The sequence below is a fragment of the Chrysochloris asiatica genome, unplaced genomic scaffold (assembly GCF_000296735.1).
Source record: "Chrysochloris asiatica unplaced genomic scaffold, ChrAsi1.0 scaffold00010, whole genome shotgun sequence".
Classification (NCBI taxonomy): Eukaryota; Metazoa; Chordata; class Mammalia; order Afrosoricida; family Chrysochloridae; genus Chrysochloris; species Chrysochloris asiatica.
In genome coordinates this window covers 33020128-33036548 of record NW_006408528.1, presented here as the reverse complement: position 1 = coordinate 33036548, position 16421 = coordinate 33020128, and the positions used below count along the sequence as shown (strand labels likewise).

Genomic DNA, 16421 nt, shown 5'->3' with positions numbered 1-16421 from the left:
GCTGGAAAAGGATGTCATGCTGGGTAAGATGGAGTGTCAGAGAAAAAGAGGAAGACCCCCAACGAGATGGATCAGCCAGGTGGCATCATTGATGGCATCGAGTGTGGCGGCAGTAGTGAGGTTGGCCCAGGATTGGACATTGTTTCCTTCTGCTGTGCATGGGGTTGCTATGAGTCATCTCTGACTCGATGGCACCTGACAACAACAAATACGGTTTCCAAGGAGCAGCTGGTGAGCTTGAACCGCCGACCTTGCTGTTCAAATGACTTTGCAGTCTGAAGCATTAGCCCACAGCATCGCACCAGGACTCCTTCATGAGCATAATTGCTGCTAATTCTACTTCATTAACATCAGGAAAAAGGAGCCCTGGTAATGCAGTGGATTATGAGCTAGGCTGCTAATTGCAAGGTAAGTAGTTTGAATCTACCTAATGCTCCACGTGATTAAGATGAGGCTTTCTGCCCCTGTAAAGATTTACAGTCTTGGGAACCCTATACAGGGTTCCCTATGAGTCGGAACAGACGCTACAGCACATAACCACTACCACCAAAGTCATAAAGGTTTGGATTTACAGGACACAGGATAATTATATCAGATCATAAAATAGAGGATAATTACATAATACTGACAATCATGCTTTAGTCAAGTTAACACATATTTTGGGGGACATACTTCAATCCATAATGCTTAGGCATGGCTAACAGATGTACACTCCTTCCAGGATTTGCCCCTAATGGCCTTTAACATTTACCATGTAGTCTAGCTGCCAACTGGTTAGAGGTGACCCAGTGGAAGGCTTCAAGACTTACCAGGGAGAAGCAGCTGGTTCCTTGAGCCACACCTTGAAGGAGAGGTGCCCAGATCTACCATCTAGGAATCTCTAAATTAAAATTTATTTCAGTGAGAAATAGACTTCTATTTTGTTAAGCCCCTGAGATTTCAGTACATATTTGTTAATACAGTAGTCAGTTACATCTCATAGTGTGGCTTTGTCATTTTGCTGTGCTGTGTTCTTTTCTGCTGACATCAAAAAGAAAGTTAAATTACTTAATACTGAATGTGGAACAGCCATTTAGATCTGTATCTACTCTCTCAAAACTCCTCTTTTCAAATAATTGGTACTTTTCAGTCTCTCAGAATAGTCCTGTATTAGATGCTTACTACTAGTGAGTATTGATTCTTTTTTAAAATATTCACTCTGTTTTGATGGTTTCTGAAGTCTTTTGTTGTTATGGTCATGGTGGTTTTTAATGATCAGTGTCTCTTCAAAAGTATCTTTTATAGCTCTAAGTAAATAGCTTTTTAAATATTCCTCAACATTTAGTAACATGAAATAAATACTGGAATGTTTGGGCTAAAGTGAAGTGATGTATGCAACTTACATGGCTCAGAAATACTCAAATACTAATTAAAGTAAATGTGGCAAAAGATTAGCAACACTGAGAGTAAAGGGTATATTACCCCATTGTTGCTAAACATTTTATGCATGTATCTTGATTGTATGTTTAAACCATTTCAGACTGAAGAAGTTGGTTGTTGTTGCTATGTGCCATGGAGTCAGTTTGAAGGAATTGGTAGAATTCTTCAATTTCATCATGACTGGCTTTAGTGGTTGGTGTGTAAATTTGAATAATAGTGGTGTTGATTGATCTTGCTTATTGCTGTTGTTGTTGTCAAGTCAGCTCTGACTCATAGTGACTCTATATAGGGTTTCTGAGGAATACTTGGCGAGTCTGAACCATCAACCTTGCAGTTCAAACTGACATTGGGATCCAGAGTTTATCCTATAGCGCCACACCAGGACTCCAGGATTTTATTTGTAGGTGTATGGATATTTTCCTATAACAGACAACATTGTACTTCAAGATAACTCAAATGCATAAATTCTTCTACAGTCTTACTTAATCATTGTTCAACTTTCACATGAATATGAGGTAAAAAATTCTACCAACTTCTTCAGTCTGAAATTGATCAAACATGCAATCAAGATGTATTGATAATTATTGGTGACTGGAATGCAAATGTTTGAAACAAAGAGGAAAGATCAGTAGTTGGAAATATGGCCTTGGTGATAGAAATGATTCTGGAGATCACATGATAGAATTTTGCAAGACCAAAGAATTATTCATTGCAAATACCTGTTTCAACAACATAAAAGATACCTATACACATGGACCTTACACATGAACCTCACCAGATAGAATACACAGAATTCAAATTGACTACAACTGTAGGAATAGATGGTGGGAAATCTCAATATCATAAGCATTAACAAGGCTTGGGCAGACTCCAGAACACAGCATCAATTGCTCATAATAAAGTTCAGGCTGATGCTAAGAAAAATGATAAGTCCATGACAGCCAATATAGGACCTTGAACACATTCCACGTGAATTTAGAGACCATCTCAAAACCAGATTTGATGCATTAGATACTAATGACCAAGAACCAGAAGAGTAGTGGGGTGACATCAAGAATATCCTACAGGAAGGAAGCAAAAGGGCATTAAGAGGACAAGAGAGAAAGAAAAGAGCAAAAAGAAACTCTGAAACATGCTCTCCAGTGTAAAGCTGATAAAGCAAATGTAAGAAATGAGGAGGCAAAAGAGCTGAAAAGAAATTTTCAAAGGGCAGCTAGAGAAGACAAAGTAAGGCATTATTATGAAATGTGCCAATACTTAAGAGTTAGAAAACCAAAACAGAAGAACCCTCTCAGCATTTGTCAAGCTAAAAGAACTGAAGAGAAAATTCAAGCCTCAGATTGTAGTATTGAATTATTCAATTGTATCATCACTGATTTTACTAGTTAGTGCATTAAGTTTGAATAATAGAGGTATAACCTGGTCTTCCTTATAGGCATATGGAAAATATCTTATCACAGACAACCCTGTACTTTAAATAGACCTTGAAGTGTTCTTTAATATGATTAATATGACACCATTACTTTTCAATCTGTCAGATTAAAAATGGCTAATACCAGTTCATTTCAACTCACTATTGCCTAGGATATAAATCTTTATGCAATCCACTTCATTTTTGACAAATTTCAATTTCCCTAGATTCATACTTCATGCATTCTTCGTACATTTATTCATGGATGTATACAGCTGTTTCTCCTAATTTTGAATTGTGTCTTGAATTGTGTCCCATCAGCAAATGTAGGTCCTGAAATTTTTACATCATTTGTGTCATCATAGTCAGCTTTACTTTCAGAAGGCATCTCTTCCCCAGTCATGTTTTGAGTGACTTCCAACCTGAGGGACTCATCTTACAGCCCTCTACCTGACTTAGTGTGGTAGTTACTAGTTCAGTGCTTATCCAACAAATCCACAGTACTCCCATACATATAATATTCATGTAGTCTAACCCCTGAGTCCAAAAAGAAATGAGTAATTCAAAAGTATCTTGAATGTAATTTATGAACTATGTATTTAAGAGTGAACTTTATAACTTTAAATACTTACATTAAAAATAAAAATCTAAAATCATTAAACTAGGCTTTCAATTTAAGAAAAGAGAAAAAGAAAAGTGAGGCACAAAGTAAATAGAGGGAAGGAATATAAAGATTAGAGTGGAAAACAATAAAATAGAAAACAGAAAAGCATTATCAATGTATCCAAAACATGGCTCTGAGAACGAATCTACAAAATTTTACTTTAAACTTTGTGCTAACCAGTTAAACAATTTAGATGAACTGTAAAAATTCCTTGTTGTTGTTGTTAAGTGCTGTTGAGTCGATTCCGACCCATACTGACCCTGTATAGGGTTTCCAAGCAGCGACTGGTGAGCTTGAATCGCAGACCTTGCGATTAAAACGACTTTGCAGTCTGGCGCCTTAACTCACAGCGCCACACCAGGACTTCATGTAAAATGTACTGCTGCTAAGTGTCAGTTACAACCCATAGCGACCCTGTATAGGGTTTCCAAGGAGCGGCTAGTGAACTTGAACCACCGACCTTGCAGTTCAAGTGACTATGCAGTCTGGCGCATTACCCCACAGCGCCACATAGGACTCCTAGAAGGATATAAATTACTAAAATTGACTTTAAAAAGCATTAGAAAATCTGATTCGACCTAAATAAAATAATAAATTTAATTGTTGTTTTTTAAGTGCTCTTGAGTCAGCTCCGATTCATGTATAGTGTTTCCAAGAAGCAACTGGTGAGTTTGAAGTGCCGACCTTGTGGCTCAAACCAACCTTATGATCTAGCACTTTATCCCACAGCAATTAGCAATTTAAAAATATTTCTACAATGAAAAGTTCAGCTCAGATGGTGTCACTAATGAATTTTTATCAAACTTAAAAAAATTAATTTATTTTATATTTGTTGTTCTTGAAAGTATACACAATGCAGCAAACACCAATTCAACAATTTCCACATGCACAAGTCAGGGACCGTGACTAAACTCTTTAAGTTGTGTACTCATTCTCTTTTCTGAATTGTTCCTCCTGCTTCATTAACATAAACTCATGTCCCTCAAGTTTCCAGTTTAATCTTTTAAGTTGCTGTTGTCAATTGGATCCCATATAGATAATGCTTAAAAGATCACAATGTTCAAGGTAGACGTTCTTTTCTAGTTAAGCTAAGCTATTGTCTGGGTTTTGACTTTGGGGGATATTTTTGGTTTAAGGTTTAAAGATGATCTCATGGCAATAGTTTTAGGGGTTTATTCAGCCTCCTTGGCTCCAGAGAATTCTATCAAACTCTTTGGAAAGAATTGTTGTCAATCATACACAAACTTCTTTAAAAAACAAAACAAGTGAAGGAACATATCTCAACATATTTTATGAGTTCAGTATTAGTCTAATTCCAATGCCAGACGAAGACATCACATAAAAAGACCACCACAGAGCTAAAGCCCCTCAACCAGGTGTAAAAATCTTTAACAAAGCATTGTTGTTGTTGTTGCTAAGTGCTGTTGAGTCAGTTCTGACCCATAGCAATCCTGTATAGTGTTTCCATGGAGTGACTGGTGAGCTTGAACCAATGACCTTGTAGTTCAAACAGATTTTGCAGTCTAGCACATTAGTCCACAGCGCCACACCAGGACTCTAACAAAGCATTATCAAACAGAATCTAGTAACATACAGAAGAATTAAACACCTTGACCAGTATTGCTTATTAAAATTCTCCACAAACCAAAAATAGTTCCTCAGCCTGATAAAGGACATCTATAAAAATTGACAAATAGAATGATATTTTATGGTAAAAATACTAATGCTTTCCCCCTAAAACTGGGGACAAGATATCCACTCATATCGCTCTTGTTCAACACAGTGACAGATTATAACCATTCTAGCCATTGTAACAAGAAAGCAAAATAAACCGAGCATACATATTGGAAAGAAAGAAATGAAAACTGTTATCCAACAGCATATTAATCTAAAAGGATGGTCGTGGTGGCGGTGGTTAGGTGTTGTGGAGGTATTCCGATTCACAGTGACCCTGTACAGGGTTTCTGAGGCTGTAAATCTTCACAAGAGCAGAAAGCCTCATCTTTCTCCACAGAACCATTGGTAGTTCTGAACTGCTGACCTTGAGATTAGCAGCCTAACTCGTAGCCACTATGCTACCAGAGATATGTAAAATAGCATTGCTCCTAAAGTTCCAGTGCCTACATACATGGTTTATTCCAAACAAAACATATTTAAACATATCTGCAATCACTGGGTGCTTATAGACAAGTTCTTTTAGTAATAAACCTGTCTTTGTCTTGTTAGGGTACCATCAAGTTGATTTTGACTCAGTAATTCTATAGAACTTAGCAGAACTACTTCCAAGGGTCTCTGAGGCTGTAAATCTTTGTGGAAGCAGCTGGCCAACACTTTCTTCATCGAAGCAGCTGGTGGATTCACACAGCTGACCTTTTGATTAGCAGTTGAGCACTTTACCCACTGTGACACTAGTGTTCCTGACCTGGAGTTGATTCCGACTCATTGTGACTCTGTATAGGGTTTATGAGGAGTGGCTGATGAGTTTGAGGTGCTGACCTTTCAGTTCAAACCAACCTTGAGTTCAAGTGCTTATTCTACAGTGCCACACCAATTAAAACAATGAAGCAGTGTCACTGCCCAGTCACTATCATACAACAGACTGACTACACCAAGGGTTGACAACAATATGCAGACATAGGAAATCTCATTCAATAGTGGTGGTTATATAAAATGGTACAACTATTTTAGAAAATACTAGTAAAAGTTTCAAAATACATTTTCAATCCAGTTCAGTAACACTACAGCTACGTATGTACCAAAGTAAAATAAAAAACATGCATATACAAAGACTTAGGCCCAAATTTTCATAGCAGCATTATTCATAAATGCCACAAACTGGGAACAATTCAAGTGTCCTACTGGCTATCAATAATGGAGAAACTAAATGAGGTCTATTCATACCATGGGAGAAAGATGAGGCTTTCTACTCCTGTAAGGATTTACACCCTCGGAAACCCTGTACAGGGTCGCTATGGGTCAGAACCGACTCGACGGCACTTCACAACAACAACAACATTCATACCATAGACTATACACTTCCTACTACACAGCAATAAGAAGAAACTACTCATATTGGTCCATATGCATCAATATGGATACATCTCAAAAGGCTTATGTTAAGTGAAGGAAGCCTCTGTAGTAAGTGACAGAAGGCTACATACCATCTAATTCTATTTATTTTTATGAAATTTCCAGAAAGGCAAAACTATCCAGGAAGCCTGGGGCTGGGGATGAAGTACGGATTGAATGCAAGCAGGCACAAGGGAACTCTCGACAATGATGGCTATTCTATGGATTATAGTAAGGTTACACAACTAAATAATTTTAACAAAAATTATTGAAAACTATCCTTACAGTTGGTGAATTAATGGTCATATAAATTATACCACAATTGTGTGTGTTAAAGGCATAAAATGCATTATACCAACCCATTTTTTTCTACAGCAAGATATCCTATTGCCATGAAAATACTGTATATATTCTTATGTATGCTAGTAAAGGACACACATTTTCTGGAGTTATGTGTATGAAAAAGCATGTTTATCTCTGGGGAATAGGACTAAATTTCTGGGATAGGAAGGAAAATTACTTTTCATTGTATACTTTCTAACATTATTTGCTTCAAAAAACCATTGCATACTACTACTTTATAAATAAGAAATCACAGTAAATATTTGAAAAGAAACAAATAACTAGAAGCCTGATATAAGAAGCCAGGTGTTTGAATCTGCTCTGAAAAAAAATGGATGCATCTCTGAATCTCTGATTGAAACCACAGGACTTAAGAGTAGCCAATAATAAGATACTCGAAGTCAATTTCATCACACAAACATTGTGCTAGTTCTTATTAACTTCAGAGAGATGAATGCAAATTTGGGAATTTGGAGTATCCCATGGATTTTTGGACTAGAAATAACTTTAAGTTTCACAAGGCACTATATCGTGCAATTCTTTACTAGTGAAAAATAACATACAAAACCCCTCCAAACAACAACAAAAATTCCAGAAAACAAAATGAGTTCTTCACACTAAACACAATGCAAACAAAACTTTGATTAATGAGAAAGACAGAGAGAGAGACCCTAACACTTGGCTGATAGCCGGCACACAATAAATTTTTTTCAGGGAAAGTACACATTTTAATAATACACATAAAGGACTTGAGGATTTCACAGTGATTCTCCTGCTATGCCATGGCTTAAAAAAAGAGCCATTACATATGAAACTATCCAAATTGGTTTCTATTCATATTCATACATTTAATATTGCCCAGTGATTTTCAGCTATACCTTTTAATATCAAAAACCTTCTCCAAAGATTTGATTTTCAATGCCTGTTTAATGCAGATTTGCTTTAAAAAGCAATGGGAAAAATTAAAATGCACTATTGATATTTAACGTTAAAATCTAAACGCTATTTTGTATCAATGCTTTAGGAAGGAAAATTTAAGATTGCTTTGCTGAAATGTTAATTGTTATAAATGGAGGAATTTAATGCATTCAAAAAATTCATACAGTGTTGCTCATAAAAACCTACTATTTGGCATTCATTTTCAAAGAAGGAATCAACAATAATACCTCCTTGAAAGGAAAAGCTGTTCAGAAACAACAAAATAAATCAAAATGTTAAAAGGTGCTTCAGTTTGCATTCCAAACTGACAGAATGCTTATGCTTTTAGTGCTTTAACTAGGAAATCATACATGCTTGCCACATTGTGCTCTGCACATACAAATTCCTCACAGTACTGCTCTTCCTGACCCAACCCTGCCTCAGTACTAGTTTAGACTCAACAGACCTTTAGTGAGCACCTACTGTGGGTCGTTCAATACTAAGGACGCTACTGTCAGGTTAAAAAATATAACCCCAAACCTCTTGCCTGTCCAGTCAATTCCCATTCATAGCAACCCTACAGGACTGAGTAGAACTGCCTCACACTTTCCAAGGCTGATATCTGTATGGAAGTTGATTGCCAGCTGTTTCTTATGCGGAGCTACTGGGTGGGTTTGAATCTCTAGCCTTTTGGTTCTCAGCTGAGAACTCAACCACTGTCCCTAGGGCTCATTATCATCAGGTTGCTATTGTATGTCACTGAGTCGGTTCCAATTCAAAGCGGCACTGTATAGGATTTTCAAGAGTGGCCAGTGGGTTTGAACTGCCAACCATGTGGTTAGCAGTGCAGTGCTGATCCTACAGTGCCACACCAGGGCTCAGCATCAGGTTAGATAGTAGTAATATCCCAGAGTATAAGAAAACCAGTCAACGAAAACCCTATGGGACACAAGAATACAATCTGCAACAAATTACGGGTATGGCACAGGATTCCCATGTGCATGGTGTCACTGTGAGTTGGGGATGATTCAAAGGAAGCTAAAAAGAACAACAATAAATGAGAAATCTAAGGCTCATGGACCAAGTGTCCCAAGTCTCCAATTTTTCATGCAGGAAAACCAGGACCTAGCCAACATCTTCATGCTGTTTTCAAATATCCTTTCTGCTATCTGTGACCCCTTCCCTCCTTCCTTTCCTGAGCTTCACTGATCAGCAACAGCACAGTAACAGAGAAGTGAGGGAAGGACCCACTGCTCAACAACCCCCCATCTTTCTCCACTGACAAGGTAGAATGGAGGAATCAACTAGGGTTCAGAGATCCTATCACAGTCGACACTATTTCCATTCTATCCTTCACCCAGAACATCCAGCACAGGACTTCAGCCCTGGCGCTGTTCCACCACTTTCATCTCACATCATAGGTGTCTATGGTTGGAACACTTTCTATAGAAATGGAAGATACATCCTGAGCAACCGTATTCAGAATTCTTATAGGGATTATCAAGACTATAATTGGTTATGAGTAGAGTTGAACTGGCTTCTCACTGCTAAACTGACATTTCAATCACCATCAAGGCATTGCTTTCATAGGCAATGGCAGAGACAAACCAGTATGAGTTCTCACTAGTGAACTTTTGGAGTATAACTCATTCATTGTTGGTGATTCAATCTCCAAGTTCATATCAACCTCTGAATTCATATCAACCTCTGTATTAATATCAACAGAAAAATTTAAGACTAAAAGCATTATTGTTATTATAGTCAATATGAGAATAAAAAAGGAAAAGGTAAAAATGTAAAGATTCTGCTCCTTGAACTCATATTTTTCTCTTTTACCTTTAATTTAAAAAGTGCAATTTCAATAGATTCCAGAGAAACCTCCATTTTTCAATATCCTTATAAAAGCATCTACTATTTTACCCACATATTTATTGCTAAGTCAATGTTTTAGTCTTACCTCCTCGATGGATAATCAATGAAGTCTCACTTCCAATGGGACAGTCCTTAAGTATATCCACTACTTCTGTATGGCTCAGGTTCTGTGCATTCTGCTGGTTGATCTCCACAATGAGGTCACCTTCACACAGGCCAGGGCATCCCTGAATGTCAAGTATTTGTTTCACCCGCTGTCCTGTAGGGCTGTCGGCAATAGTGAATCCAAAGCCCTGGGCACCTTTCACAATGGTTAAGGTCATAAGTTCAGCTTGGGTGGCCCCAGAGGATGCCATAGACACATTGTCGTCATGGACAGGTGGTGGATACGTGCCATCTAGTTGGCCATCTGCTGGCATGGAGTGCAAAGAATGAGGTGGCCGATCTGTTATATCAGGAACAGATTGTGAGGTCCGAGAAATGTATTCTAAATATGTTTCATAGTTATGTCTTCCATTGACCATCACTGGCGGTTGTCTCTCCATTATTGCAAGGGGTGGCACCATGCTGTTAGCAGGATCTTCAGGATCAAAGGGCAAGGGGTAGCCACGACACAACACCAGGTTGACACTCTGACCAATAGGAACAGACTGGAAAAGTTTGACTACATCGGCATGAGTGTGTCCGAGGACACAAACTTCATTAATATAGACAATGACATCACCTGCAAGGAAAAAAGAAAGAGATTGACAACATGAGGTAAATTCAATTAATGTTGAAATTAAGGAATGGAATTATTTATGAAACTAGTGGGGGAAGTGCTCTGTTTCTCAGTGAGAAAATCAATTAGAGTAATATTTAAATTCACTGTAGGTGACTCAAGGTTACAACTGGTCTGCCAACAAATATAATGATCAAATGCTGAAAAAAATGCTATTTGATTATTCTTGAAATGCAGAAACAACTTCATATTCAGAAGAAAGGTTCATAAAGAAAAGGTTAGAGGAACACATTCTGTTTTCTATTTTCCATCTTCTGGGCAAATTCAATTAATAGAATTTCAAAACTATTGAGAAATAGTGGTCATGAGTTTTAGGTGAAGGAAAAAAAAAAAACCCTGTTATGTGGGATTTTTAGTTGGTATTACCTGACTGAGTAAACTGCCTTTTTGAAAGAGGTAATATTTTGGCGATTATTTTTTCCCCCACCTAAATAAAGTAAGTGTGATTGCAAAGGGAGTTCTGCTGTGGTGCTGCAGGATAATGTGCTGGACTGCAAGGTCAGAGGTTCAAACCCACCAGCTGCTGCAGGGAAACCCTATACAGGGTCACTACGGGTCGGAACTGACTCAACAGCACTTAACAACAGCAATTGCAAAGGTTCCACAGAATACAGGTTTAGGATCAAGAAACTGGGTCCATATCCTGACTACAATTTAACAATTACATGCTCTTGGGCAAGTACTTACCTGGTATGCCCAAGAAAAGTTCCTCATATGCAGTTATTGTGAGAACAAAATGAGATCACGCAGGGAAAGCAGATGGTTTCAATATATGTGAACCAATACTCATATGATTGTTGTTAACATAGGAAGTAGGGGATTTAGGACTCTGGCTTTCAATCATAAAGGAAGCTGTCATACACTCACGCTTTGCTGTTAGATTAATTGGCATTTCTTTTGGTCATTTTTAATAAAGACATTTGTCATTTCTCCCTGGTGAATACAGGTTTGCAGAGGTCAACTCATTAAAAGATAACTATCTGATATTAAAAATGCCCTGAGTAGACATTCTTAATTATAAATTATCAGAAAGCAATTTTTACTTTTAAAAATGAAAAAATATGGTTGATTGATAGAATTGTTCTAATAAAAAATTAAATTATTCATGAATAATGAATTTACTTCTGGGGAAATGTTCTATCATGAATTGATATGTTTATCCCCTCCCAAACCATAACATTTGAGAAGTGAACTTTCAAATTGAGATTGTGCCTGAATATGCTTAGGAGCAGATGAGGGATGAAAACACATGTTTTCACAGATTGCCAAATAAGTATCTGAACACACATCAATTCATCAGAATACTTTTGAAATGGATAGTGTAAATGGTGATAAAATTGATGACTTCAGAGTTTGCCCATCAAGACTATAAACATCAGAAACAAAACCAGACTTGAACTTTCAGAATGCAATGCTTTTCTGGTCCTTCTTAGGTACGTAATATAAAATTATTTCTTAATTAAATGTAGTTGATAAGTAAATAATTCATCTCCTTGAGGATCTTCCTCTTTTTTTGCTAACCCTCTGCTTTAAAAGTATGATGTCATCCTCCTAATAACATGTCTATCGTCGTATGAGAGATGAAGTTTCACCATCTCAATTCTAAGGAATATTCTGGCTATATGTCTTCTATAACAGATATACTAATTCTGGCAGTACATGATATAGTCAATATTATTCACCAATACCATAATTCAAATGCATCAATTCTCCCTTGGTCAGCTTTTATGAGCATATGAAGAGATTGAAAATACCATGATTTAGGTCGGACGCCTTGTCCACAAAGTACATCTTTGGTTTTTAATGCTTTAAAGAAGTCTTCTGTAGCAGATTTGTCCAATGCAATATGTTTGATCTCTTGACTTCTGCTTCAATGGATGTTCACTGTGTACCCAAGAAAAATGAAATCCTTGACGTCATTATTTTTCTCCATTTATTATCATGCTGTTTATTGGTCCAGTTTTGAAGATTTTTGCTTTGTTTATGTTGTCGTGCGATCCAGTCTTTGACCTCCATCAGTGTTTCAAATCCTTCTTGCCTGTATCACACAATGTTGTATCATCTGAATTTGATAGATTGTTAATATATCTTCCACCAATTCTGACACCATAGATTTTTTTTTCATGTAGTACATGTTCTCAGATTATTTGCTCAGCACACAGGTTAAATAAGTATGGTGAAAGGACATAATCCTGATGCACACCATTTTTTATTTTTAATTATTCATTCAGCATCCTGTTTTGTGTGTTTTTTTTTTTTTTTTTTTGGTTGTTGAATGATTGCCTTTTGATCTATGTACAGTTTCTGCATGAACATACTTAAGCGTTCTAGGTTCCCATTCTTTGTAATGATCCACACATACAAATACTTTTTACAAAGTCAATACAACACAGGTAATCATCTCCCTGGTATCTTTGTTTTCAGCCGAGAACCATCTGATATCTGCAATGATATCCCTTATTCCATGTCCTTTTATGAACCTGGCTTGAATTTCTGGTAGTTCCCTGTTGATATACTGATGCAATTCTTTTTTAGTTATCTGCAGCAAAATTTGACTTATGTATGATGTTAATGATATTGTTTGATAAATGCCACGTTCTGTTGGATCACTTTTCTTTGGGATGGGCATGAATATGGATCCTTCAATTAGGTTGGTCAATATCTTGGCATAAATGAGTGAGCATTTCCAGCATCTGTTTGTTAAAACATCTTAATTAGTATTCCATCAATTACTGAAGATTTATTTTTTCACCTATGTCTTTAGTGCAGCTTGGACTTATTCCTTCAATACTATCAGCTCTTGATCATATGCTACCTACTGAAATGGTTGAACGTTGACAAATTCTTTTTGGTTCAGTGACTGTGTATTCTTTCCATATTCTTTTGGTGATCCCTGCACTGTACAATATTTTGTCTACAAAATCCTTCAATATTGCAACTCAAGGCTTGATTTTTTTCTTTAGCTCTTTGAATTTTAAAGAAATGGCAAGCATATTCTTCCTTTTTGTTTTTCTTAACTCAAGGTTCTTCATATTTCATTATACTTTCTCTTCTGAAGTCAAATGGTTTCAAATTACTCTTTTTTCCCCTCTTCTTTCTTCTTCTAGTTGAGCTCTGATCATCCAGTCATTGAAGCCAGGTCAAGTGGGTATTATCTGCAAGTGTGGGTGTACTTATGCATATGCCCTCTCTTCTTATCAGCTGGATGCTTCACTCTCCACTCTAGTCCCCTGTGGCTATGTCACTGACTCTGGGCCCAGGAGTCCATAGGTCTTGCAACACTGCTGGTCAACCAGGTCTCCACCCAGGTTCACAGGAGTCTACTGAACATTGTAGGGCTTAGCTCACCGCTTCATTGTTGGTTTCCCTCACTTCCCCTTATTGGTGACGAATGTGGTCACCAATCAGAGCATGTATTCCCATTGAGTCTTAGTCAAAGAACCAGCTTCTTGTCCTGTTGATTCCTTCTATAGTTTTCCTGATTTCTATCTCATTTATTTCTGCTCTAATCTTTATTTCTTTTATTTTGGTGGCTGTAGGTTCCCTCTGTTGGTCTTTTTCTAATTGTTGTAGATGCTGTGTTAATGTGTTAATTTGGTTCTTTCTTCTTTTTGGATGTGTGCGTTTATTGCAATACATTGTCCTCTCAGCACTGCTTTTGCCATGTCCCAAAGATTTTGGTATGTTTTGTTTACGTTCTCAATTGTTAGTAGGAACTTTGTGAATTCACGTTTAATTTCTTCTGTTACCCAGTCGTTTTTCAGCAGGGTGTTATTCAGTTTCCATGTATTTGACATTATTTCCTTGTTCTTCCTATTTTTGATATCTAATTTGATAGCATTGTGGTCTGAGAAGATGCTTTGTAATATTTTGATATTTTTAAATTTATGGAGATTTGATTTGTGGCCTAAGGCATGGTCTATTCTGGAGAATGTTCCATGTGCACTGGAAAAGAATGTGTAGTGTGCTGTTTGTTGTTGGGATGAATGCTCTGTACACATCTATGAGGTCCAGTTGGCTGATTGTTTTGTTTAGTTCTGTGTTTTTTTCAAGTTTCTTTCTGGTTGTTCTATCCATTTTTGAAAGTGGTGTATTAAAATCACCAACTATTATTGTACATTCATCTATTTGTTTTTTCAAGTCTATTAGAGTTTGCTTTATATATTTTGGAGCTCTTTCATTGCAAGCATAGATATTATGGTTATGTTATCTTGTTCAATTGTCCCTTTAATCATGAGGTAATGTCCATTTTTATCTATTATGCTGGTTTTTGCCTTAAAGTTTATTTTTATCAGCCATTAGTACTGTCATTCCTGTTCATTTTTAAATTACAATTAGCTTGGTATATTTTTTCCCATCCTTTGACTTTTAATCTGGTTTTGTGTTTGTTTGCGAGATGTGTCTCTTGCAGACAGCATATTGAAGGATGTTGTTTTTTTATCCATTATGCCAGCCTCCATCTCTTAACTGGTGCATTTAATTCATTTACATGTAGTGTAATTATCGATAGGTATGGATTAATTGCTGCCATTATGTTTGTTTTGTTTTTTTGGGGGGTGTTGCTGCTTTTGTGGTTCCATGTGTCACTGAGTTCATGTTTTGTGTTCTTTCTTGTGAGTTTCCTCATAGTTTTACTGTTTCCATGTTCTTCTTGGATTTTCATTTTCTTGTTATGTTGTGAAGTGTTAGTTTTCTTTGACATTGCCTTATAGTCCATTAACTTTTCTCTCCGTTTTGTGCAGTCTATTTTATCTTGTAATCTACCTGACCTTCTCACCATCAGGATCTCTGTTCCTACATGTTTACCTTCTTTTACATTGTACTTATTTTGATCATAGACTGACCTCCCAGATTCTCTGAGTTTGTTCTCATAGCTTCTGTTTTTCCTGGAATGTTTTGATTACGCCATTGTATTTGATTGATAGCTTTGCTGGATAAAGGATTCTTGGATGGCAGTTTTTTTTTTCATTCAGGGTTTTATATATGTCTCCCCATTGCCTTCTTGCTTGCATGGTTTCTGCTAAGACATTCGAGCTTAATCTGACTTGCTTGCCATTTTATGTAACATTTCTGTTTTCCCTAGCTGCTTTCAGGAGTGTCTCTTTATCTTTGATTTTGGAAAGCTTGATTATGATGTGTCTCGGTGATTTTCTTTTGAGGTCTGTCCTTCCTGGAGTTTGTTGAGCTTCTTGAATGTTTATCTTTTCACTTTCAGGACGTTAGAGAAAATTTCTTCCAGCAGTTCTTCAACTATTTCCTCCGTGGACTTGTGTGATTCTTCTTGTTCTGGAATGCCAATAATTCTTAAGTTATTCCTCTTCATGTTGTCTAACATGAATCTTAGACTTTCTTCAGATTTTTTTATCCTTTTTTCTGTTTGCTCTTCTATCTTAGTGGTATTGAAAGAGTTGTCTTCCAGCTCACTGGTTCTGCCTTCCATATCTTCTATTCTACTCCTTTGCCTTTTCAGAGTATTGTCTATTTCTGATATTACATTATTGATCATTTGGACCTCTTTCTGTAGGTTTTGAATTGTTTCTAATACTGTATCTATCTTATTTGAATGTTCCTGTAGCACGTTCCTAACTTCTTATTTTTCTCAACTCCATTTTAAAGTGCTTTGAAACATTTTATAATCATTTTTCTGAGTTCCTTCTCAGGTATGTCCAAGGCTTGCCCTCCTTCCAGAATGGAGTCCAGGTCTACCTGTAGGTCATTTGTCTCAGACATTTTATCTTGTTTCTGGACATGTGTTGATATGGTCATTTGCTTTTGCTTCTTGGACATGTTTAGTGTTTATCTGTGGTCTTAATACTTAATTGAGTATGTGTTTTGTTATTTTTTATGCTTTCTGATTGCTTCCAGGGAGATGTGATCAGGATGTGGACTTCCCTTTTCACTCTTCTTATTGCTTAACTCAGAGTAACTTTCACAGGTGTTGTCTG

General features: G+C 36.8%; 1 protein-coding gene across 1 annotated transcript in view; it reads right to left on the bottom strand.

Annotated features, from left to right (window-relative positions):
* MAGI2 (membrane associated guanylate kinase, WW and PDZ domain containing 2) overlaps positions 1 to 16421 on the bottom strand; it is a 1931490-nt gene that overhangs the window by 328595 nt on the left and 1586474 nt on the right. Inside the window, exon 10 of the mRNA XM_006834399.1 lies at positions 9781 to 10419. Within this exon, the coding sequence (XP_006834462.1) occupies positions 9781 to 10419 (639 nt within the window). The remainder of the gene's footprint in view (positions 1 to 9780; positions 10420 to 16421) is intronic.